Source organism: Neomonachus schauinslandi, chromosome X, assembly GCF_002201575.2.
Source record: "Neomonachus schauinslandi chromosome X, ASM220157v2, whole genome shotgun sequence".
In the NCBI taxonomy this organism is placed as follows: Eukaryota; Metazoa; Chordata; class Mammalia; order Carnivora; family Phocidae; genus Neomonachus; species Neomonachus schauinslandi.
The window spans coordinates 85,842,956-85,868,068 of NC_058419.1; the positions used below are offsets into that span (position 1 = coordinate 85,842,956).

A 25,113-nucleotide genomic window follows, 5' to 3' on the forward strand; every position below is an offset into this window, starting at 1 on the left:
AGTAGCAGAGAGGAGATTAATGCACAGAGGACCCTGGAGATCTGCAGAGGGTCCTCCTCAAATAGTCAGCAGAGTATCAGTCAGAGCACATGTGTGAGGAAATTGCCCGAGACTGGGGAAAGAGCCATCTGAAAGGGTTATAGGGAACAAATGCGTAGCTTTCACACAGGGTGGGGAACAGAGGCTAATCTCACAGGCAAGACTGGAAACACTCATAATTCACAGGTCATGAGCTAGAGGACTCAGTTGTGGGGAATAATTAGCCTCAGAACAAACACTTCTTTGGAACTGCCTAACAAGTCATAAAAGCAAGACCTGAAAGGATCAAACTGTTTCTAAGAAAATTAGATGCATCACAGAACAAAGATCCAGGAGATTTAGAGGAAGACAAAAATATCCGGCAGCCAGTAAGATAAAATTCACAATGTCTAGGATCCAACCAAAGATTACCAGAAATGTCTTTGCAGGGAAACACAACCCATAATAAGGAGAATCATCAATTAATCAAGACCGACTTAGAATTGACCCTGATAAATTATCAGAGGTCATTAACGGTTATTAACATTAGCATGACTGTATGCCGTATGTTCCAAAAGTTAAATAGAGACACTGAGGATGTAAAGAAGAATTGAAAAATACACTAGTGGGATTAACAGCACATTGGGCATTGCAGAAGAAAGTATTAGTCAACTCGAAGGCACAGCAATTGAAACTACTGAAAATGAAACACATAGGGGCTCCTGACTGGCTCAGTGGGTGGAGCATGCAACTCTTGATCCCGGGGTCAGGAGTTTGAGCCCCACGTTACATTGGGTGGGGAGATTACATACATACATACTACATACATACATACATACATACATATTCTATAAAAAAGAAAAGGAAATGAAACACATAGAGTAAAAAGAATTTAAAAAATGAAAAATGCATTTGTGAGCTGTGGGACGACTTCAAGCAGCCTAATATATGAATAACTGGAGTCCGTGAAGGAGAAGAGAGAGGGGAGCTTCAGGAAAAAAAAAAAAAAAAAATTGAAGAAATCCTGGCCAAAATGTTTCCAAATTTGACGAATACTAGAGATCCAGAGATCCAAGAATCTCAAAGAAACCCAAACACAAGAAACATGGAGAAACTACACCAAGGCTTATCATAATCAAATTGTTCAACACTGGTGCTAAAGAGAAAATATTCAAAGCAGCCAGGGGCCAAAAAGGACATGCTAGGTATACAAGCACAAGGATAAGGATGACAGCAGATTTCTCATTGGAAAACAATGCAAGCAAGAAGACAGTGGAGTAACATCATCATTTTTTAAATTGTTTTAAAGATTTTATTTATTTATTTGAGAGAGAGAGAGAGCGCATGAACAGGAGGGAGGAGGCAGAGGGAGAGGGATAAGCAGACGCCCTGCTGAGCAGGGAGCCCGATGCGGGGTTCAATCCCAGGACCCGGAGACCATGACCCGAGCCTAAGGCAGCCACTTAACCGACTGAGCCACCCATGTGTCCCTGGAGTAACATCTTTAACATACTGGAAGAACTAGAAACTGTGTACCTAGAATTCTATACCCATGAAAATATCTTTTAAAAAAATAAGGTGAGGGCGCCTGGGTGGCTCAGTCATTAAATGTCTGCCTTCAGCTCAGGTCATGGTCCTGGGGTCCTGGGATCGAGCCCCACATCAGGCTCCCTGCTCAGCGGGAAGCCTGCTTCTCCCTCTCCCGCTCCCCCTGCTTGTGTTCCCTCCTCGCTGTCTTTCTCTCTGTCAAATAAATAAATAAAAATTTTGAAAAAAAAAAATAAGGTGAAACAAAGACATTTCCAGACATTCCAAAACTGAGAGAATTCATCACCAGCAGACCTACACTATTAGAGATGTTAAAGGATGCCCTTTGGGCAGAAGGCAAGTGACACCAGATGGCAATCAGGACCTAGACAAAGGAATGAAGAGCACTGGAAGTAGTAACCATGGTATGGCATGGTAAATATATGGGATTCCTTTTCTTATTACTTAAATCTCTTTAAAGCAATTGACTGTTTAAAGAAAAAAAACCCAATGTATCATGGGGTTTATAACTAATGCAAAAGTAAAATGCATGATGACAACAACTTAAAGGCTAAGCAGGGAGAAATGGAAGCATGCTCTCAGAAAGTTCTTATACTATATGTGAAGTGGTATCTGTCACTTGAAGTTAAAGATGTATACTATAGGGCGCCTGGGTGGCTCAGTTGGTTAAGCGACTGCCTTCGGCTCAGGTCATGATCCTGGAGTCCCTGGATCGAGTCCCGCATCGGGCTCCCTGCTCGGTAGGGAGTCTGCTTCTCCCTCTGACCCTCCCCCCTCTCATGTACTCTCTCTCATTCTCTCTCTCTCAAATAAATAAATAAAATCTTTAAAAAAAAAAAGATGTAACTATAAACCCCAAAGCAATCAGCAAATAAAACCAAGAGTTAGAGCTAATAAGTCAACAAAAGAGCTAAAGTGGAATCATTAAAAAAAATACCTAACCCAAAATAAAGCAGAAAAAGGGAAAAGGAGAAGAGGGAATAGGATAAATAGAAAACCAACAGCCAAATGAAAGACTCAACTTATAGGTAAATATGTCAATAATCACATTAACTGAATAATCTAAACACCCCAATTACAACACAGATATTGTTGGATCAGATTAAAGATCCAACTACATGCTACCTAAGTGTGTTAAGAAACACACTTAAAACATAATACATAAGGGGAGCGGCATCAGCAAAATGGCAGAGTAGGAAGCTCCAAGCTCTCACTCTCCAACAGAAACATCAACAAACAAACAAATGCCAAGCCGAATTGTCAGAACAAACCGTGTCAGCGCCCTGGAGAACAGAGTTTTACAGCAACGGAGCAAGATCCATCCAAGAGAAAGCCATCTTCAAAGTCGTAGGAAAGTTTTAGGTATTCTTACCCACGCTCACCTGACCCCCTCCCTGGCATGGTGGCAGCCATGGTCTCAAAGTGCAGCCAGGTTCCCAGTTCCCTCCCTTGAACTGAGGGGACAGAGCTGACTTTGTAAATGCGCATGTATGTGCTCTCTATCCATCCACCTTGCTCTATTTTCCCTTCTGGATTGATCTATTCATCATTCTGTTTCCCTCCATTTGTTTGAAATGTATATCCTTTCCTATTCTTTAGTTGGCTAGCCCTAGTTTATCAAAATATAGTATTAGTCTAACTTAAAGTCTAGAAGATGCATTCCTTGGTACACTTTAACCTCTATCCATAATATATTTTATTTACTTATTTTAAGTAAGCTCTGTGCCCAACGTGTGCTTAAATTCACAACCCGGAGATCAAGAGTCACGTGCTCTACCAACTGAGCCAGCCTCTGCTTTAACCTCTATCCAATTCACCCATTTCCTCCTTGGCTACGTGTAATGTGTTGTTCAACTCATCCATTGTGGGTTTTTTTTTAAGATTTTTTTATTTACTTATTAGAGAGAGAGAGAGAGAGAGAGCACAAGCAAGGGGAGAGGCAGAGGAAGAGGGAGAAGCAGGCTCCCCGCAGAGCAGGGAGCCCAACTCGGGGCTTGATCCCAGGACCCTGGGATCATGACATGAGCAAAAGGCAGACACTTAACTGAGCCACCCAGGCGCCCCTTATCCATTGGTTTCTTAAATTTTATTACCTATCTCAGGCTTATCATTTCTACTTTTTTTTTTTTTTAAGATTTTGTTTATTTGACAGAGAGAGAGACACAGCGAGAGAGGAAACACAAGCAGGGGGAGTGGGAGAGGGAGAAGCAGACTCCCTGCTGAGCAAGGAGCCCGATGCGGGGCTTGATCCCAGGACCCTGAGATCATGACCTGAGCTGAAGGCAGACGCTTAACGACTGAGCCACCCAGGCGCCCATGTGATTCTGATTCTTATGATTCTCTTCTGATTATGTGTGCTGTCATTTTTAAAAAAGATTTTATTTGAGAGAGAGAGAGAATGAGCGGTTGGGAGGGGCAGATGGAGAGAGAGAAGCAGACTCCCTACTGAGCAGCAAGCCAGATGTGAGACTCGATCCCAGGACCCAGAAATCATGACCCGGGCCGAAGGCAGCCACTTAACCGACTGAGCCACCCAGGTGCCCCTTGTGTTGTCATTTCAAGACATTTTTGGTTAAATCAGGGAAGTTATTTTAAACTTTTTTTTTAAAAAAGATTTATTTATTTATTTGAGAGAGCGAGAATGAGAGAGAGTACATGAGAGGGGGGAGGGTCAGAGGGAGAAGCAGGCTCCCCGCCGAGCAGGGAGCCCGATGCGGGACTCGATCCCGGGACTCCAGGATCATGACCTGAGCCGAAGGCAGTCGCCTAACCAACTGAGCCACCCAGGCGCCCCAGGGAAGTTATTTTAAATGGGTACACTTGAGGAGGTCTTCGTCCAGGACTGATGATGCATGGGTAATGAGGTCTTTCTGTACTTAAAGCCCATTCTGAATCAGCTCTTTACACCTGCTTCCTCATCTGCAAAATGGGGTAACAGTGTTCAAACCATATGGTCTTTGTGAGGATTAAATGACTGCTTTTTTTAGTTCCTGGATCTGGTCCTACCTGAAACAGTATTTATCTTTGCCTACTTCAGTTTGAGCTGGGTTCCTCGCAGCAACTACTTCCCTTCTTGCCCGGGTCAATGGCGTGACTGGGAGGTTTGCGGGTGCTAATGCTGGGCCGAGTGACCCTGAGTGGCGCTTGCCAGGGGGATGTTGGGGGCCTTCCTGTGGGAACGGTCCCCCAACCGCCACCGTGCAAGATTCCCTTCCTCAGTGTGAGGGGCTGCGGGCTTGCTTACATCCACATCCCACACATCTGTCCACACTGCTCCACCCCGCAGCGGCCTCCCATGGGAGCTGTTTCTTAGAGGAGGTGGTTGGCGCCTATGCGAAGGGTCAGCTGGGAGATGCTCGGTGTTCAAATGGTGTCTTATACCCATACACACTATGCTGTTCCCGTTCTGTGGTAGGGGTTCCATCTTCCTCTTCTCCGGGATGAGGCTGGAGGGACCCTGCCTGGTGGGGGGGTGCAGGGGGGCTAAGTATAGGGACAACAGAGATACAGCATATCTGTCCTGTCGGGTTGGCTGGTTTGGGTCAGGTGCCGCCTCCGCAGTTCTCCTCTGAGGACACAGGTGGGGGTCTGGGAGGTCGTCTGGTTCAGAAACCACCCATTTGCCCACAGGGATGCCTGTCTGTTCCAGGGGTACGTTTCCCACATCCGCTGTAGGGCAGGCCATGTCCACAGAAAGATTTCTGTCTTGGGTCCAGAGAGGTCAAACGCCCCCTCCGGGACCCAACACCAGTGTAACGAACGGGGTGTGCTGATCTGACAGAACCTGGGCAATTACTTGATCTCTGTACCTCAGTTTACCCATCTGAAACCGGAGATGACAACTCGCACACGAGACCGTTGTGAGGATTGTGAGTCAGTGTGTAAAATGCTCAGGAAAACCCTGGGCACGCGGTTAGTGCTGAGAATCGTGTCCGGCGTTCAGATGGTGCTAACAAACACCCCCGAAATGGCGCCCGACAAGCACTCGGCGCGGCATTCATCACACAACCTGGCATTCGGTAAGCACACGCGAGCACACAGGCATCCGACCGGCGCTCGGGAACTACCTGCGGAAAAAACCACACCGCCAAGGACACACTGGCACTTTATATATACACAGCGGAAGGTACAGGGTCTCAATAAGAAAATACACTCTGTGTTCAGGTGCACCCCACCACCACCCCCTCGGAACAGCCCAGGTTGAGGACAGAGGGAAGGGGACAACCATAAATAGAGAATAGAAGGGAAGGTTAATGCTCTAAGGGGCAAACACAGGCAGGGAACACACTGCCGGGAGGAGACACGACCTCTGCTTCCCCGGGAGAGAGCAATACAGCGGCACGAGAACAGTAGCCACGACTAAGCCTGCGATGCCTGGCACGGGGCGCCTAACACGGGTAAGGGGGGGGCGGCGGGAAGGAAGAGAGCGGAGATGGCTTCCTTCCCTGCGGCAGGGCCGGGGCCCCTCAGTTTACATCCATGAACTCAGAGTTGGGCGGGGAACCGCAGGCAGGGGATGCCGGGGGGTCAGCTAAGCCGGGCTGGGGCTGCAGGCGACGCGCCACATCCTGGCGTTGGTAGAAGAGAACGTAGGCTGCCTTGGACTGCAGTGAGAGGACAGGAGTCAGTGTGGACCGGCTGGCTGCGGGATGGGGGTCGGGAGGAGGGGCGGGGGGAGGGAGGAGCGCCCACCTCAATCTGGTTCTCAGTCACAGGTGAGACGCTGTTGTCGTCGAAGTAGTGCCACTGGCCACTGTCCTTGTTGCAGGCAAACGTCGTGTCTGCAAGAGAGGGGTGCTGTCCACGCCTACTGCCCTGCCCCCGAGAGCTTCCCACGTTCCCGCCCCACTCCGCCCACCACCCCGCCCTCCCCCCCCCCCCCCACTCACTCATCTTCATCACACACGGGATATCCTGCCCCCCGACCCCGGGCCAGCCCTGCCACAGCCCGGCACATACAGTGTCCGTCACGCAGGCCCCCGTAATGGTTGGAAACCGCGATGAGATCGTATTTGTACAGCTCTGGCGCCGACTCGTTCTGCGGCTTGATGACAAACTCGGAGAAGTCCAGGTCCCTGCGGGTGAGGACAGGGTTACTCCCAGATCGTCCCTGCACTGCCCCCGCGGGCCCACCCCCTAACCACCCTGCTCTGGACCCAGCCCAGACCGGATAGGAAACTCCACAAGGGTGTCTAGTTTCTCGCGGGAGAACTTGGTATAGGAAAAGCGCTTCAGGTGGATGATGAGCGTCTCAGGGAGCATCCACAGGTCCAGCTTCTTGGTGGCCAGCTGGTGCTGCTTGCAGGTGGGGCAGTACCTGCAAACAAGAGCCCGAGTCAGCACGCAGACACTCGCTGAGCACCTACTGCATGCTCTTTGTTCTGTGGGGCCCCCACGGGCCCCGTCTGGTCCACAGAGACGCTGCTCTTCCTTCCAGCCCACCCACTACTCTAGTCGGCCCTCTCCACGTGTTAAAATCCTGTCATTCATCAGGTACTATCTACCTGCCCAGGCTGTCACGCTCTTATACTAGTGTGTTTTGCTTTCGTTTCCGGTCCATGAGATGCTCGTCTTATTTTAGAGCCTGCCTCTGTCCGTCTACTTCTCCATTTTATCCACTCACTCACTTGCCAGGTACTTACTGACCACCTACGGCCTAGTCCTGTGGCCACTACTTTGTACTTCTGTCCCTCCCTGCTCCACGGAGATGTTGCTCTAGTTTTTGAGACCGGTTTTATCTTTTCGGTTGTCCCTTTATATTTTGTTCATCCTGCAAGGAGCTACTGAGTGCCTCCTGCACCCGCCACCCACCATTATAATCAGTGAGGAGAGACAGAGACACACAACAGATATTTAAAATTAAAAGTCTTCACCCTCAAGGGTTTACTCTAATGGAAAAAAAACAAAGAATGAGCAAAAGGGGATCTAGGACATGCCAACAAGTGGTATTACTGAGCTAGGAAAAGAGTGATGCTGGGCTACAGAGAGCCTGGGGAGGGAACGGAAGGAGGGATGGCTTGGGGGGAGTGGCTTCTAACAGGGTAGTAAGAGAGATCTCGGATAAGCTGATGTTTGATCAGAGACCTGAGCAAAACGAAGGAGTCCGGTCCTGCAGATAACCGGACTGGAAGGAGGGACAAACAGGTAAAGGCTCTCAGGTGGGACTAAGCCTGGGTGTTGGTGGCCAGAGTAGCAGGAAGGGTCCGAGTGAGGGATATTTACCGGTAAGGAGGGATCTGGGCAGGGGGTCCTACCCAACTACACCCCAGAGACCCCAGCCTGGCCCCTCACCAGGGATTTTCCTTCTCCAGAGTCTCGACAGTGGTGAAGAGCTCAATGCACTCCTGCAGCCGCACGGGAGCCTTCTTCAGCACGTACCCGACGCAGTCATGCTTCACGTAGCCCTAGGCCAGGAGTGGGCAGCACGTGAAAGGGAGCGGAGGCAGAAGACACGTGCCCCGTGGTGAAGGACATGGACCCTGAAGCTAGGAATCTGAGGCCCTGGGAGCTCTGCGGTCATGGCTTGGAGGTGGGAGGGGCGGGGGTGAAGGGTTGCGGGGGCGGGACGCAAGCCAACTGGGATCCCGTTTACCTCAGCCTCCACCTCGTCATAGTAACGCTTCTTCATCTCTGGCTCCCAGTCGATGGCAATGTACGGCTGGGCTGGGGGCAAGGGAGGTGGTCATGGGCCCTGCTGCCAAGGAAACCCCCCTCCCGCCTCCCAACCCTGGCTCACAGCTGAAGGAGACACCATGGGTATCCTCGTTGAAGGTCGAGCGGTCGCTGGTCCCATTGGAGTTCACTGTCTGCAGGGTGAACAGGTGCTTGCGCCGCGCCCTCTGGGGCCAGTGAGATGGTCCAGGGGAGTTGTCCACGGGGGCCCGGCTCCCGCCTGCGACTCCGGAGCTGGGCCCAGCCTGCTCCGGCCCAGAATCTTGGGAGCTGCCCCCAGCCACATGTCCCGGCTTGGGGATGTTGTCCTTATCCTCCATGTCTGCTAGGATAGGGGAGGGCGGCAGACACGGGTCTGTGTGAGCCCCAAGTGGCTGAGCAGCAATGTGCATCCAGGTGGACCTCCCGCAGACCCCCGCCCCCACTGGCCCTCCCTTGGGCCCTGGCACGGCCTGTACAGACCCTCATCCTTGTCGATCCTCTCTCCTTCCTCCTCCTCACCTTTCTCATCCCCATCGTCCTCGTCATCCGAGCTGGGCCTGGTCACATAGCGCCTGCAAAGAGAGCACAGGAGACTCTTGAGGAAGGGCACGAGGGCAGGGAGTCCAGGGCCCAGGATTCTACTTTGCTTCTGATGGGAAACCACCAGCAAAGCCCCACACAAGCAGTCATTCATGCTGACCCTGGAAGGTCTCAAGAGATGACACAGAAACGCATGAAGAGGTGGCTTGACAAGGTAGGGTCTCGTGAGCCACGGCTAAGGAGTATGGACCTTAAGTATGGTGAGCCACTTTAAATAAACACACCATCAACTGCAAACTTTGATCAGGGCAGGCCTCTGAGCAATGGACCTGTTAGTGCAACATGAAGGAGAGATTAAGTCAGAGAGCGCACTGCTCTGTTTGCCTCGGTAAGGACTCTGGATTTTAGGCACCATGGAGATCTCTTCGTAAAAATCCAAATAACCATGCCTCACCAAGGACAGGGTACTCAAGTATGAGACAAAGTCGTGTGTATTTTGTCCATTTTGTTGACCCCTGTTATCCCCAACACCCAGGAGAGGCAGCGGCAAAGCCAGAGGTTTAGACCAAGAAAAAAACCCCTCCAAGTTCCTCTCTGGCCACGTTAAGCTTAGCTGTCTTTTGGAAGTGGAAGAGGGTTGGCAATAAGCAGCTCGACACCCAGGTCTGAGTTCAGGCTCCACCTTCCCCCCGCCGGCCCCCCAAAAGGCAGACTCACGAGAGGCGGTAGAGCAGGATGTGATAGAGGGCATCCCAGGAGAGCCGGTCACGGGGCACTGACACCAGGAGCGGGTGCCCAAAGAGCATGAGGCCGTAGTAAGAGTTGTTGTAGTCCCGGGCTGGGGTGCGCTCCCGCAGGTAGATAGGAAGCACGACGTCCTCCCTGGAGTTCTCACCAATAGCAGACCTGCCTGACACCTCGTATCTGTAGGGGGTGAACGTCGGGTCACACCTGGTCAGGACACGCCAGAGGGACTTGGGGACTCTGCCCCAGTTGCTTCACCCACCCACTCCTCATGGCCTGAAAATATTTCTTTAAAGGGTCTGAAGAGCCACCCGGTGTTTTGTGCTTTACAGACTGGTAGATGGTACAACACTTTGTTTGTGTGATGTTTTACAAAGCGCTCTGGTGGTAAGAAAGCGCTGAGCAGAGTAACAGAAATTTTTAGTGACAAAGGGATCTAAAACCATTTTCTTTTTGGAAAACCCTCCTTGGTTTAAAAAGACTTTCTCTACTCAGGATGCACTTTCTATTTTATTTTTTTAAAGATTTATTTATTTGAGAGAGTGAGCGAGACAGCGAGAGCGAGAGAGAACATGCACACAAGTGCAAGTGGGGGGAGAGGCAGAGGGAAAGAATCTCAAGCAGACTCCCCACTGAGCACAGAGCCTGGTGCAGGGCTCGATCTCACAACCCTGAAATCATGACCTGAGCCAAAATCACGAGTCGGATGTTTAACTAACTGAGCCACCCAGGCGCCCCTGCACTTTCTGTTTTAGTTACCCAAAGATTTCAAATTTATTCTGAATACTCTTATGTTCAGAAAATATCTTAGTGTTCCCTATTTCCAAAATCCTTGTTGGTTTTTGAGGACTGCAATAGGAGTAACGAACACGGTTCGAGCACCTGGTAGATAGGAGGTTCTCAGTGACCGCTGAATAAAACGAAGAAGAAACAGGAGACTTCATCACGGAACAAGAAAGAAAACACCCAAGAACACCCTGTATAAGGATGTCTCACCCACCCCACTGACAGCCCCAAGCCTCCTGCCCTACTAAGGCCCATGACCAAAGCCCTGCACAAAGCAGGTGCCCTGTGAGTCAGGCCAAAGGGGGGGGCAGGGAAGTTGGTTAAGAGGAAGAGATTCCTGAGGCACCCCTAAATCTCCTGGTCCCCTCACTCACATGAAAATATCATCTCGGTCCAAGATGCTGCTCAGAGACTCCTCCAGCTGGTAGATCTTATAGAAGCGGTGACTGAAGACATCGGCCACCATCATCTGGGAATGGAATGCAGAGGAGGCTGGTCAGTCTGCAAGGTCTCCCCGGGCCCCCTGCCCCTAAATCCTACCCTCCCTGTGCCTCCAAGAGCCTCACCCTCTCTGGCGACATGCCAGTGTGTTTGGCCAGAGCCACACACAGATCCGAGATCTTGCCCTTCTTGGGGACCACGAGCCGGTGCTGAGGGAGAAACCATGTCCACAAAAGAGCAGAGGGGGGTGTGGTGAGTCAGTGTGGGCAACATTAAGGTATGGCAGAGTCATCAACCTCTGACTACATCCCTCGTTACGTTCCTACGTCACCATGAGCCCATACCTGCTCTGGTTTGCGGCGAGGATCCATGGAGACAAAGAAGACCTCCATGACCCTCTTGTGGCTGACAGGCAGTGGGACGCTGAGGTAGCAGAAGGGGTCGAAGGTCACAGACACGTTGCCACAATCAGGGCACACCAGCGTGGACTTGAAGAGACCGTGGAAAGTGTCCACAATCACAGAATCATTCCGCCGTTTGTGGTTCTGCCAGGCCTCCTGAGCGACCTCCTGTTGAGAGTGTCATGTTGGGTGATAAGGCTTGCCTGGGGCAGGGGAAACCGTAGTTTGGGGTGGATGTGAATCGGGATGAAGTCCAGGTGAGGGCCATGGCAAAGTCCAGAGACAGAGTCACAGCTAGGGCTACCTGGAGGCTGTGCTCACAGTCAGGCTGGGGTTTCTTTGGGCAGGAGGGTTAACTCTGGGTGGGAGCCCGGGCTGGGACTAGGGTTGGAGATGAGGTCAGGTGGGGTGTGGGATACCCCGGGGAGGCCACAGGATCCCTGAAGCAGAGGCCCTGGTGGCTTTAATGGAGCTCTCAGCATAGGGGTCTCTGAGGAGTGCCCCCACCTGATCTGGCCGCCCAGCAGCATCGCACAACTCCACATATTCCTTCTTTTTGACACGATTGAGGTCCTCGTGCAGCCCATCCAGGAGGAACGACAGCAGCTCCTGTGAGTCATGCTGCTGGTAGCCCAGAAACTGGGACGCAAAGTGGCCGACCTTGGTCTGAGAAGATGGGCAGGGTGGTCAGAGCGACAGGGAGTCGGGGGGGGGGGTGCGTGGGCAGGGGCAGCCCAGGCCTGAGTCACACCTTAAACACATGAGGCACGATGGACCGGTGGTGGCCAGACCAGGCCTGCTTCACCAGGTCTGCGTAGGCCTCTGCGATCTCCCCCTTCATGCCCAGCGGGTTGCAGAAGTTGAGCTCCTCCAGGTAGTGGTTTTTGAGGAAGTACTCGGTGAGCTGTGGCACATTGCTGAGGCACTGCAGGAGGCAGGGCCCGGGAAAATGGGGCAGAGGAGAGGGGAGAGGGGTGACCAAGGTGGAGACAGAGAGAAGGAAGCAAAGAGGAAGGAGAGAGAAAGGGGGGGAGGGGGACAAAAAGGTGGGGGAGAGAAGGCAGCAGCATTTCGAGAAAAGGAAGAACGCGGTGACAAAGGAGAGAAGAACCCGGAAAACGGGCAAGCCGAGGGAGAAGGTGCTGATGTTTCAGGGAGGACCGTGGGCACGTCAAGTCCGACGTGTGGGGCCCCAGCGTTCAACCTGACCCCTTGCCCTGCAGCCCCCCCCCAATCCTCGTCACTTGAAGCCCACCCCTGCGGCTGCGCCAGACACAGCTCTACCCGCCCAACCTGCAGGGCCGAGTTCATGAAGCACGTGTTGCCCAGGTTGGTGAGACCACAGATGCCTGGCTGGCCCTGGAATTCCTCCTCCTCCTCTAACGCAGTGTTCCTAGGGTGGAGGGGAAACAGTTATCAGCTGAAGGCCAAAGACGTGCAGGTGAAATGGGCTCATGAACTCAGTCATCCTGCCTACTGGGAAGACCCCACTCTGGGCCAGACACTCTAGAGGCTTACACGGCCTGTGGCTGGGCACTGGGCCAAGTGCCATCCTTGTTTCGGGTCTCCATGATGACCACCTGGGTCGAGGAAGAGAAAAGAAAAGCAGGAAAGGCACTCATGGAGGGCCTCTGGGCACCTCACCCTCACTTCCCCCAACCTGAGAGCACGGGTGGTGAGCAGGAGGGCCCTCCCCACCCTCACCTGCCCAGTCTTGAGGGCAGCGTCAAGAAGTGTGACGCGTGTGTTGCACAATCTCTCAAAAGAGCCCTCTGCGTTCTTGATCCACAGCCGTGTCTCTTCCTGGGGGCTCACCAGAAATTGCTCTCGGGCAGTGCGCAAAACGAGGTCTGTGGAAGGTGGCAGAGCACACTCAAGGTCTTCCTGAGACCCTGAATGATCGACCCATCTCAGCATCAGCCCCTGACTCATCCTCACAGACTGGGCACACTCGGCCAATACCTCGTGTCCCCGAACGCTCTCCGAATGACGGATGCCCGCTCGGGACTTGAGACCCCCAGCCTGCCATACCATCTAAGCCACGGGAATGCAGCTCGCACCACCCCCCCCTCGGGACTCTAGGGCACCCCCTCAGGGCCTCCGCCCAACTCGATCAATACCTTCTTGGTCCTCCAAAGTCTGACCGATGCTTTCTCAGTCGGCCACAGCCAAAGCCCAGGCATTCTTAGGTCACTGAGCTGTGGGAGGGCTACCTCATTCTGCGGCCCTCAGACTCACCAACAGAATCTGTATGGCTGAATTGAGCAGTGTGAGGTGTGTCCATATCACTGTGCCGGACAAGCAGCAGTTCTACTGGGTACACTTCGACCTTCTGGACGCTGGGCAGCTCCACAACCTGGAAGGTGGAGGGGTGCATACGCGGGCACACCCACATAACACAGATACACAGACACAGGCACGACGACCTCTAAGATCAGAGGAGCATGCATGCAGACGAACACACACCTGGGACACACCAAGATACCTGAGGGGGGAGGAGCCCAGATAAGGTGTTACCTACAGAGCATACGTGGAGACCCAGGTACACACTGGTCTAGACCCATCCTGGGCCTACAAGGCCTTTCTCCCACCCCATCCCCCAAGAATCTACCCTGAGCACCCTCCGCATCTGCTATACCTTGCGTTCAATGGGTGGCTGGCCATGCTCTAGACCGTACCAGTCGACCAGGTAATGCCAAGCAGCCGCCGGGAGCAGCACATAGTCTTCACCTTCCACTAGACCCTTCTTGAGGCGCCAGTTTACCTGGTCTGCCGGGGGGCAGAGGAAGGCGGCAGAGGAAGAATCGGGGAAGGAAAGTGGTAAGTCACTCTGGCCATCTCACCAATGACATAGCTCAGTGAAGAGGCTTATGATCGTTTGTTGTAAGCACAGAGGGGACAAGAACACCAGGGCGTGGCTGGGGTGGGGAGGGAGAGGCCTGGTACCTTCAAAGAGGTCAGCATTATTGATGCAGCCAGGGAAGGTGCCGGAGTCCTGGTCTCCTCCCTGCACGTACACTTCCCACTGTTTGTACCAGTGCTGCTCCACGAGGAACCTGGACCAGACAGGTAACAAGGGTGTCACATGGTTACCTGGAGTTAGTGGTACCACTTCCCATGGTTATTAGACTAAAAGGATCAACACACTGCAAGTCGACATGACAAATTTCACGTACACCTAAAACTAATACCATGTTGTATGTCAATTATATCTCAATAAAAAAGGGAAATCTCTCCCAGAACTCAACATGAAAAAAAAAGCTTCACCAACATATGAAAATAATTAGAAGCAAAATTTATTCAGCGAAACTCAGGTTTTAACAGATTACCCAATTTCTTAGGACACTAAAAGAGATTTGATTAAAAACAGAAAATGGCAAAACTCCAAACAAAACAAGACAAAACAAACCACAAACCCACATGCGTAGTGCCAGGAAACACGAGGTTTTATTACAGAACAAAGAATTAGGCTGAAAATTACCCGTTATTTACAGCTAATGTTTTAAAGATTTAGCCATTCATTAAGTGTGCAGTGTTTGTAAAGGGTATATAAATAGAAAATAAGAAATGAATTATTAAATTCTGGAAATCTGCTCAGAAACTGAGAAGAATTTAAAATGCTAAAAGAATCACAAGGTTTTCCTTCAAAGACTGCATCTCACAATTTTTTGTCATTTTTGTTTTGAGGATTTATTTTAGCTTTATAATAGATCTCCCAGCTTATGGTAACTAGCTCGTTCTTTTTTTTTTTTAAGATTTTATTCATTTATTTGAGAGAGAGACAGAGATAGTGAGAGAGAGCAGGAGCGGGGAGGAGAGGGAGGAGCAGGTTCTCTACTTAGCAGGGAGCCCGAAGCGGGGCTCGATCCCAGGACCCCAGGATCATGACCTGAGCTGAAGGCAGATGCTTAACCGACTGAGACCCCCAGGCATCGCTCTATTTTTTTTAATTGCGGCAAAAAGCAGCACATACCATAAAATTTACCATCTGAACCACTTATTTATTTAATTTTTTAAGATTTTATTTATTTATTTGAGAGAGAGAGACAGACAGCGAGGGAGGCAACACCAGCAGAGGGAGAAGCAGGCTTCCCGCTGAGCAGAGAGCCCAATGTGGGGCTCGATCCCAGGACCCTGGGATCACGACCTGAACCATTTTCAAGTGTACAGCTTGGCCAGCTCTCTTTTAAAAGAGAAACTCTTATATGCACGACACCTAGGATAAACATTTAGGACTGCTGAAGCCTGCCCCTGTAAAACGTCACGAGCAAGTCTCAAGTCCAGAAAAGACTTGACATAAGAGTAAAAATGCTAAATGAATGTCAGCAGTTACTGTTTCAATCTCAGGGCTTGGACCTCAAAGCTTAACACACAACCCCGGTCCCACACTCACTCACAAACCTGCTCTGCTATGGGATTTTTGACACATAAGAGGCTATCCCAGATAGTTAACTGCCTCAAATAAACACTTTTTAAAAAAATATTACTCTCATGCTGTAGTGATTAGTGTTCCAGCAATTTAACCCTATCAGCGGGATTCTTTAAAATGGCAACTTTTCCTGTGTTCATAAAAGGATGAGGGAGGTGAGGGGGGATGGAGGCCTAGAAAACCTTGCAATAGTCACAAGTCACCCAGATAGGCACACATTTTGGTGGGGTTTTGTTGTTTTTTTTGCTGCACTGACCCCCCTGCACGTCACTCATACTAGGAACACACACCCTCCCTGTCCCAGTAGTCTATGCCACAAATCTCCCATTACTCTTCTGGAATACCCCATCACTGACCCCTACCCCGCCGCCACTCATACCTGCAAACCCACCTCTACCCTTCCCTGAGGCTTTCACTGCCTCCACTGACAGTCTATGAGGTTAACTTCTTCCCTAAAGCTCTAACTTTAGGGTGACTGGGATTTTCAATGCAAGGGGAGGCACTACTCAACTTTTTTTTAAGAGCAGATTTTTAAGGAAAATTAACATTAAAACCACTCTGTAGCATACACCTGAAACTAATGGAACACTGTGTATCAACTATACTTCAATTAAAAAAAAAAAAATGACCCTGTAGCAGTAAGCAAAACCCCTCGTACCTGGCTACAACCTGAATTTCTAAAGTCTTCACAGGAGCCTGAAGTTTTATACCAATTTTTACAGAATAAGAATACCAGATTTCTCCAATTCAAGGACACTTTAGAAATGTTTAACATCTCTGAAATTGGGATGTCTCATAATCTGTCAGCCCAGATGGCAGTCATGACAGAGTTGTCATTGTCTGATAGGGAAGCACCCACATTGTTAGATTTACCCCTAGGTATTTGATTTGGGAGAATGCGATCATAAAGGGTATCTTTTAAATTTTAATTTTCCAGTTTCTTCCTGCTAGTATATAGAAATACAACAGATCGTGCTAAAGTCACTTATGTTTGTGTTTCCTCAAATTTGCTGAAATGCTTATGAAATACGTGCTTATGGAAAAAATTACTAAACAATGTTTTTTGTCCTCTGGTTTTCTCTCGTGTCTGAAGAAAATTGGTTATACTGGTTAAGATAACAATATACGTAACAGGTCAATTATACTAGATACAATAATCAAAGAGAAATAGAAATGTGGATATAAATGAGGAAATAGGATTTCCTATTTTTTTCCTATTTGTTTATTAAAAGCTTTGTTAGCCTATTCAGATGGTAAATGTAATACTATGTTGTTCTAAGTTTATTATTTATATATCCGTATAAGCCTAAATAGATATACATAGCGGCATATAAATGAATCCTTTACTATAAATTGTTACATCAATAATGTACCAAAGGAGGAAAATTAGAATTGGGGCCTTTTCTGTCAAATGTCATTATTTTATGCCCAGATTATAAGTTCCTTTTTTATCACCAAATTATTAACTCTTGGTGTTTTCTGACATCAAAAAAGTTAAGCTTCTACTCATCTTTGTTAGTTATCACTGCGTTTTTACAAAGTTGACTATTTTTTGTCCTTACTTCAATTTATATCTTTTTCTTCTAACAACTATTCTTGATTTGTCTTTCCCCAATTCTGAATAATAATACTGTTCAAATGTTCTTTTATGGCTAAACTACTGTCTGGGAGATAACACAAAGATTTACTCCATTGCCCTATAAAAGGAATGGCAATAGGCATAATTAGGTTTGATTAAAATTCTCCATATTTCAATGAACTTAAAATTTTTATAAAAGCTCTTTCATTTTCCAAACTTAACATTTTCTTTATTAAGTTTTAAATTTTAATTCTAGTATAGTTAACACAGAGTTAGTTTCAGGTGTACAATATAGTGACTCAACAATTCTATACATTACTCAGTGGTCATCGTGATAAGTGTACTCTTTAACAAACTCGGTATTTTGGGGGCACCTGGGTGGCTCAGTCGTTAAGCGTCTGCCTTCGGCTCAGGTCATGATCCCAGGGTCCTGGGATCGAGCCCCGCATCGGGCTCCCTGCTCTGCGGGGAGCCTGCTTCTCCCTCTCCCGCTCCCCCTGCTTGTGTTCCTGCTCTCACTCTCTGTCTGTCAAATAAATAAAATCTTAAAAAAGAAAAACAAACTCGGTATTTTTTATTTTTATTTATTTATTTTTTTTTTTTTTTAAGATTTTATTTATTTGCGAGAGAGACAATGAGAGACAGAGAGCATGAGAGGGAGGAAGGTCAGAGGGAGAAGCAGACTCCCTGCCGAGCAGGGAGCCCGATGCGGGACTCGATCCCGGGACTCCAGGATCATGACCTGAGCCGAAGGCAGTCGCTTAACCAACTGAGCCACCCAGGCGCCCCAAACTCGGTATTTTTTAAAGATGACAAATCAAAAAGCAAGTTTATCTTCCTAGCGTAATTATGTTAATTAGAATTAGAATTGCAAATATCTTTCAATAATTGCATATTTTTCAAGCTAAAAGGCATATTCATGTTTAAGCAACAAAGACTGGTGCAATTACTATTTACCAAAAGATTCCCCAGTCCAGGACCCTAAACTCACAAACTCTCTTCCCCCTGGTTCATGCAAAGTCTGAGCAAGCACTAGGGGGACCGACTCAATGACAAGGGAATTGCCAGAGGCCTACTGTTTATTTCAGTCTTTCATTAGATCCAGAAGTCAAGGCATATCCACCTTGTTTAAGAGCTATAGCAGCAATCACCAAGCAAACGTGAAAATTGTTGATTTAGTTCTAACGTCTTCATTACACTCAAGGGTCCCCTGTGCTGTGCAGGCTTCTCCACTGACAGAAAACCCTCAACATTCCTAGGTTAGTCCTTAACCTCTAATGGAACACCGTCACTTTCCCTTCACACATCTCCATCCACTCTGCAATACTGAACCCAGCCACACTCCTTCCTTTACCTGAACAAAGAACCCCTTGCCTGCTTACCTGCTAGGAAACTACCCGCACCCTGCACAAACCTTCTAGAGACTCCCTCCACTCTCCCTGATTTAATTATGTTTGTAGATGGTTCATCCTTAAAAAGAAAAACTGGAATTTGCCAAGGAAGCTTTATTATCATAGATTTGAATTTACTCTTAAAATAGAAACTTCTAGAAATTAAATCAGTTCAGATGGCCAAATTACTTGCCCTTGCCCAGATCTGCCAACTGACAAAAAGAAGGTGCAAAATATTAATACTGATTAATTAGAGAGATGATTTGGGGATTTAGTCCATGACTTCGAAATGCTTTGTAAACACAAATTTCCTGACCACTGCAGCAAACCTCTATAAAATGAAAAGCAAATTAAAGAACCTTGAGATGCTTTGCTCTCACCTAAGTAGATCAGCATTTAAAAAATGGAGATAAGGTAAAACGCTTCACATCAGCCACAATTGCAGAGATGAACTGGCTTCAATACTGAACCAACATTGGTGGGGTAATTTTTTTTTATTGACAGAACATATAATTTTAAAAATTCACATAAAATTAACCATTTTCAAGTGAACAGTTCGGTGGCATTTAGTACATTCACAATATTGTGCAACCACGACCTCTATCTAGTTCCAAAACATTTTCAACACCCCAAAAGGAAACCCATACCCATGAGGTAATTTTAAAGGGTATTGTCACCAGGACGCTGTAAAGGCAGGATGCGCAGGAACAGAAGCCCCCAACCCTGTCTGAACACATCCAAATGAACTATAAAAAACGTTCCAGTTACTGTTGTTTGTTCTGAGGACGGAATGAAGCTTTTCCTTGCTGGAGAGCTACAGCGCAACAGTTAAAAAAAAAAAAGGTTTCGTACTCCCTATTTGGGGAATCTCAACTTGTCTCTGTACTCTCCAGTAACAGGGATACATGTATCTCACTAGCACTGTGATTAGAAACTCTGTAAAAGGAGCAAACCTCACTCAGAAAAGCCCTCAGGTGAGAGCATGCCCGCGGTGTGAGAGGAACAGCAAGAGTCCAATATGGCCGGATGGAGAGAGTTTGGGGGGGTGGGGGTGGTAATCAGAGGCGAGATCAGAGAAGCAATCAGAGCCGGGGACCAGCCTCGCTAGTCATTGTAAGAATGTTAGCATTTACACTGCACGAGATGGGAAGCTGTTAAAACGTTTGAGGAATGGATGGACATAAATGTTTTTAAAAGAATTACTGTGTACGGAAAGAGAAAAATAGTACCTTTACAGTGGAGAAACAGGGCAGATACCATCTTCACCAAATGATCAAGGCTAACGTCACCAATGACGTCATGTGGATACCATGTACCACCTGATATGATGCGAAGGGCACACGGCAGGCATCTAGTATGATTTCACATGTATCCTCCATAAAATGAAAGCTTAGACCACAAATACTACTTAGGGATGCGTACAGAAGTGGAAAAACGTTAACAAATTGAAAAATTCAGGATAATAGTGGCGCAGGGAGAGGGATTTTCATCCGAGGGGCACAGGATTTCTTAAGCTAACAGTCTGAATCTTAACCTGAATGGTGAATTCACAAATTTTTGTTTTATTATTCTTTAATATTTTTAATTTGAAATAGACTCAGAAAAATTGCAAAATATAAAGAATTCCCGTATACCCTTCATCCAGATTCCCCAAATTTTTAACATTTTTGCCATTCGCCCGATCATTGTTTCTTTAAATACATCTTTATATACGCTATTTTTTCAACCATTTGCGAGTAAGCGGCTTACACGATGGTTCTTTATCCGTAAAAATTTCGGTATGTATTCCCTTAAAAAAAAAGATACTCTTTCATAACCACAATACAATTATCCAAAGCAAGATATTATCACTACTAATATCTAATCTACAAGTCTCAGTCAAATTTCACCAATTTCCCCATTAACATCTTTTACAGTAAAAAAGAGAAAATTAATTTTATGAGGAAAAAACCCTGATTTTTAAAAAGTAATTTATTTTTTTCTGCTCCAGGATCCAATCCAGGATCACACATTGCATTTAGTTATCGTGACTCTTTAAATCCCATTAATTCCTTCAATCTGGAACAGTTCTTCATCCTTTGTCTTTCACGACCTTGAGATTTTTGAAGAGCACAGGCCGTTTATTTTTTACAGAATGTCCATCAATCTGGGCTACGTAAACGTTTTATGCAATCTTTTTAGGTCTTACGTATATCACAATTTAGACAATGAGATGCAACTCGGTGAGAAACAAAATAAACCCAGAAACAGTACATTTCAAGCACTGGTTAGCCAAAATCAGTAAAACAAGCCGATTTATCAAGATACGCATTGACATTTTTTTAAATAGCTATTTCTCCTGATTACAAAAACAAAACAGTACTACAACAGAAAGCAAATGTAACATCGAAGGCCCCTCCCGTGCCAATCACCTGCACTTTCTCCCGTCCTGGGAAGAAGGCCTCGGCCAGAGGCAAAAACCTCGCCGCGTCACAAACTTTGCTCATTCGCAGGCGCCATTTTCTGCTTCACAGGCGCCACCTCCCCTCTGCAGTCTTTCCTCGGCCTCAGGACACGCCCCTCGGCCCACGTCACAAGCCTCGTTCCCAGGCGCCAGCTCCCTCCACCACGCAGGCTCCGAGTCCCTCCCTCCCGCCCACAGCTCTACGGCTCAGATTCCGCTCTTCTGCCTGACGTCATCCCCCTCGCCTAATTCTCAGGCTCCAAGCAACCGCAGGCCGCCCCTGCCGCCAGATGCTACTTAACGCCACGCAGACCACGCCCCTCGGCCTCGGCCGCCGAGACCGCCCTTTCCCAGGTTCTGAGTGCCACCACGCAGGCCCGGCCCCGCCTCCACGGCCGTTTCTTTCTCAGGCCCCGCCCCCCCCCCTCCACAACAAACCCTCTCCTGTTCTCAGGCCTCGGGCGCCACCATACAGGCCCCGCCTCTTTCCCCAGACAAGGCGATCCACTCACACGCACTTCCCCGCCCCTCCCGTCCTCAGTCCCACAAGCCACTCCCCCGCCCCCACGGCAGTTCTTTGGACCTCGGCCGTCACGTCCCCCACCGTCGCCAACGCCCCCACTTGCCCCTCAGCAGAGGCTCTGCTCGCCGCCCTGCCTCACCAGCTTTCGCCGGCCCGCAGTGGACGCTCTCGCCCACTCTCGCCGTTCTCGATCTGGCGCCGCTGGCTCTCAAGGCCCGGCACTTCTTCGCGCTGCGGCTCTCGGTCCTCGGCCGCAGCCGCCACATTCGCTGCGACCGCCGCCATCACCGTTCGCCCTCCTCTCGCAGCTACCGCAGCTGGAGATAGGAAGAGGCCCCTCAACGGCTACTTCCGGATTCTGGTCCCGGAAACGGAAACAGAGCCCCCCAAACAGCCAGGGGTCTACTGCCATCTTGGAAAGGGACCCCACGCTCGGACGCGCGGAGGGGCTAGGCGGGCATCGGACTCTGGGCGGTGATCTCTGCGGCCAATGGGCGGGGTAAAACCTCCAGGTGGGAACTAAGAAAGACAAAGGTGCCTTGTAGGATTTTAACGCCATGTTGAGTCTGGGCAAAAATTGTGTGGAAAGGTGGAGGCGGAGGTCCCCGATATGGACGAGGACATTTTGGGGAATGCTCAGGGACACAAAGGTTCCGGGCTTTCTCGGTCCCGTGCTCTGCTGGGGAACCGCGGCCCCTGCCCTGAGAGTTTTTGTTAGCCTGACCAGAATGCCCTACCTTCATTGCACTGCTCTTCTCGTCCATCAAAACCTTGTACAAAAAAGGTCACCACCCAGGCCTGCGGGCCGCTTCCCTGCCTGAACTAGATTTATTTTCTTGGCAAACGTGTTGAAGGCAAGTCAGCCTCAGGCCCAGTATATTTGTTGGCGTTATAGCAATGATAGCTAATAATTGGCCCTGTTTAAGTGCTTTATTGCACGTAAATAGTAGCCTTAGGCAGTAGATAAATATCATGGTCACCTATGGACTTCAGTGGGGCAAGCTGAGGACCAGAAACGTTCATTCATTTTGTCCGGGCTGGTAAATGGCTGAGCTGTGGTTCGAACTCAGAGCTGTGACGTTAAGCACCAGGCCATAGATTCTCAGTCTGTGGTTCGAGTCTTCCTGCTAGTTCAGGAGACCTTCTCAGGAGCGTTTCACAAAGTCAGAACTATTTTCACAATACTTTTTCATTGTCATTCTCTCTTGCGTGTGTGTGGAATATTCCAAGGCTACATAAGCAAAAGCTCTTTAGACGTTCTCAATTTTTAAGACTATAAGGGGATTGTGACCAAAGTTTAGAACCATTGCACCAGGCCAGGGGTTCTCAACCTAGGCGCTATTGACATTTCTGTTATGGGAAGCATTGTAGCATATTTAGCTGCATCCCTGCCCTTTACCCACTGAATAGCAAGTTATCATGCCCTAATTGTCTCATTCCCAGAAGTGTCTCTAGACATTGCCAGCGTTCACTGCGGGTGGAGATCACTGGTTGAGAACCACTGCACTAGGCTCTGCCATCCTTATCTCCTGGGGCTTCCAGCCCTACCTCTTGTTAACTTGAATATTTCAGTCTCTGGCTCCCTGTATCTACCTGCCTGTTGGCTGCCCCCTAAGACAGGCTGGTGATTGTGGCTCTGGTTCAGTGACTTCCTTACCACCCATCCCCACAAGCAAGACCACAGCTTGCCTTCCCACACCTCTACGCTGGTGCACACAGCTCCCTGGGCCTGGAGGGTCCAGAATACCCTCTCCCTGCACATTTTCAAACCCCACCCATCCACCAGACATCATAATTTACCTCTATTTTCAGTTAACCTCTTTAGAGCAGGGCTTGTGTCTTTATTGCTGTGATTCCAGCCCCTAGCCCAGACCTGGCACAGCTGAGGGGTTACAACTCGGTTGTGTAAACCCTGAGGGAGAAGAGAACAGTCCTTTCACCCCAGGGTCTCTATAATGGCACTGAGTTGGGTCTGGCACATGGGAAGTAGCTGCTCTTCAAGCCCAGCTGAATCTTGTCAGATTCTTGTAATTGTCTCTCCTCATTGCCCCTCTGCAGACTCCCCCTCCCCATTTACTGGGTAGCCTGTCCTTCCTACAGTTCAACAAGAGGCCTCCCCTCCCCAGGCCTAGACTGTTTGGTTTCCTCACCTTCCAAAGGCCCACCACTTCCCAGAGCAGTTGTGTGAATTCTAGTCCTTTGAAGTCTGGCCTAGCAATCCTGCCTCCCTTTGCAAGGTCCTCATTTTCCCAGCCTCCTTTGCTGCCAGAGGTGGCCATATCATCTTACTCTAGCCACGGAATGGCACTGGAAGTCTGTTGAGGAACTTGTGGACGGTTCAGCCCTGTTACAAGGAAGTAAGACAGGAAGGATGTCCTGTTTGTTGCTTGCTTCCCCATCTCTGGGAACATGGCAGCCATCATTCAACCGTAAGGCTGCAGGCTGAGATATCACCAAAATGCTTACAGGGGCACAGTGGAATGGTTAGAGGTCCTTGGGCCACCACCATTGGACTTCAGTAACCAGCCTTAGTTAGGCTTATTACCTGCAGTAGCCACTGCATCCTTTTCAGGGTTATCTCACATGCCCAGGGTTTCTGTTACTTCCTGGACACCAATAATCCAAACTTCTAGTTCCATCCATCGATGGCCCCACTCCTGAATTTGACCCATTAAAGGATTCCCCTACCTCTCAGTGGTCCAAAATTTAGCCTCTCTCGTACTTCCTCTCCAACTGGCCTACCTCATGGTGTCTAGTTCTGACATGTGGTCATACTGGGCCTCTCCTCCCTACCTCCTGGCTTTACTGGGCCTTCCCAAGTGTCTTGCAAACAAACAGCCCCTCTACAAACACCAGGCCCCACCATCTGGCTTCCTCATACTCTTGGGTGAATCTCTTCTCTCTGCTTGATTCTTAGTTCATCCTCTATTCAGCCTGCCCTACCTGCCTCAACTCAATGTTCCACTGTTGCGTGTGCAACCCCTCAGATGCCTTTCATAGTCATGCCATGTCCCTGGCCCATTTCAGTGGGAACCAGTTATGAATTCTCCAAGGTCCCAGGACTCACCTTGGATTGAGCCCACCCCCACCCCCGCAGGGACTTGCAATCAGGTTTTTCACTTTAGACTTTTTAATATTTCATACAGCGATTATGGTGCATTCAGGAACCCAACCCCCCAAACCCCACTAGGAGGGCCCCCACCCCAGCCCTCCCACCCCATTTGAGGGCCCCAGGTTTAGAGTGGAGGACGGGGAGGTAACCACCCATCTGGGACTGACCCCAGAGACTGTCCCTGCCCTGCCTCACCCTCCCCAGGGGTTCAGGGATAACACCTGGGCACAGACCCCCAGGCATCCCTCTGCCCCTGCTTGTGCGCATATACACGCTATGGCTCCTTGAAGAGTTGGTCAGTTCCTGGCAGGGCCCTACGCAACAGCACCGAGTGGGACAGGGGCAGGAGGGTTGGGCTAAGGAGACCCTGAGAAGGAAGGAGGCCCCAGCTATGGGACTGCAGGGGGGAAAGAGTGGGGGGCCCCCCACCTCGTCCACCTCCCAGAGAGTCTCCGGTAGTCCCCAGGTCCCCCTGTGGCTGGGGATGGCAGGCGGGGGGTGGGT

General features: G+C 49.2%; 1 protein-coding gene across 3 annotated transcripts; it reads right to left on the minus strand.

Moving 5' to 3' along the window:
* Nucleotides 1–5,659: 5,659 nt before the first annotated feature.
* Nucleotides 5,660–21,834, minus strand: USP11 (ubiquitin specific peptidase 11). 3 transcript variants are annotated; one of them, XM_044911928.1, is made up of 21 exons: nucleotides 21,637–21,834; nucleotides 14,079–14,188; nucleotides 13,771–13,901; nucleotides 13,371–13,488; nucleotides 12,837–12,982; nucleotides 12,651–12,712; nucleotides 12,426–12,525; nucleotides 11,884–12,057; nucleotides 11,640–11,798; nucleotides 11,076–11,300; nucleotides 10,857–10,940; nucleotides 10,665–10,759; nucleotides 9,478–9,684; nucleotides 8,740–8,792; nucleotides 8,318–8,560; nucleotides 8,159–8,229; nucleotides 7,858–7,970; nucleotides 6,734–6,883; nucleotides 6,526–6,641; nucleotides 6,259–6,347; nucleotides 5,660–6,170 (listed from the first exon to the last, which is right to left on the minus strand). In XM_044911928.1, the coding sequence occupies exons 1-21, from the start codon at nucleotides 21,780–21,782 to the stop codon at nucleotides 6,033–6,035; spliced, it is 2,730 nt and encodes a 909-aa protein (XP_044767863.1). In that variant the 5' UTR covers nucleotides 21,783–21,834; the 3' UTR covers nucleotides 5,660–6,032. The 3 variants fall into 3 exon arrangements, with proteins under 3 accessions (XP_044767863.1, XP_044767862.1, XP_044767861.1); XM_044911927.1 differs by having other exon boundaries at nucleotides 8,318–8,563; XM_044911926.1 differs by having other exon boundaries at nucleotides 8,303–8,563.
* Nucleotides 21,835–25,113: the final 3,279 nt, after the last annotated feature.

Bases quoted from the DNA above. Each gene is read 5' to 3' on its own strand.
- USP11 (XM_044911926.1), bottom strand. From the start codon at position 21,782: ATGGCGGCGGTCGCAGCGAATGTGGCGGCTGCGGCCGAGGACCGAGAG. The intron at 13,489-13,770 runs GTATAGCAGATG...TCCACCTTCCAG, and splicing joins AGCCACCCATTGAACGCAAG to GTTGTGGAGCTGCCCAGCGT. The intron at 9,685-10,664 runs GTGAGTGAGGGG...CACCCCCTACAG, and splicing joins GACCGAGATGATATTTTCAT to ATACGAGGTGTCAGGCAGGT.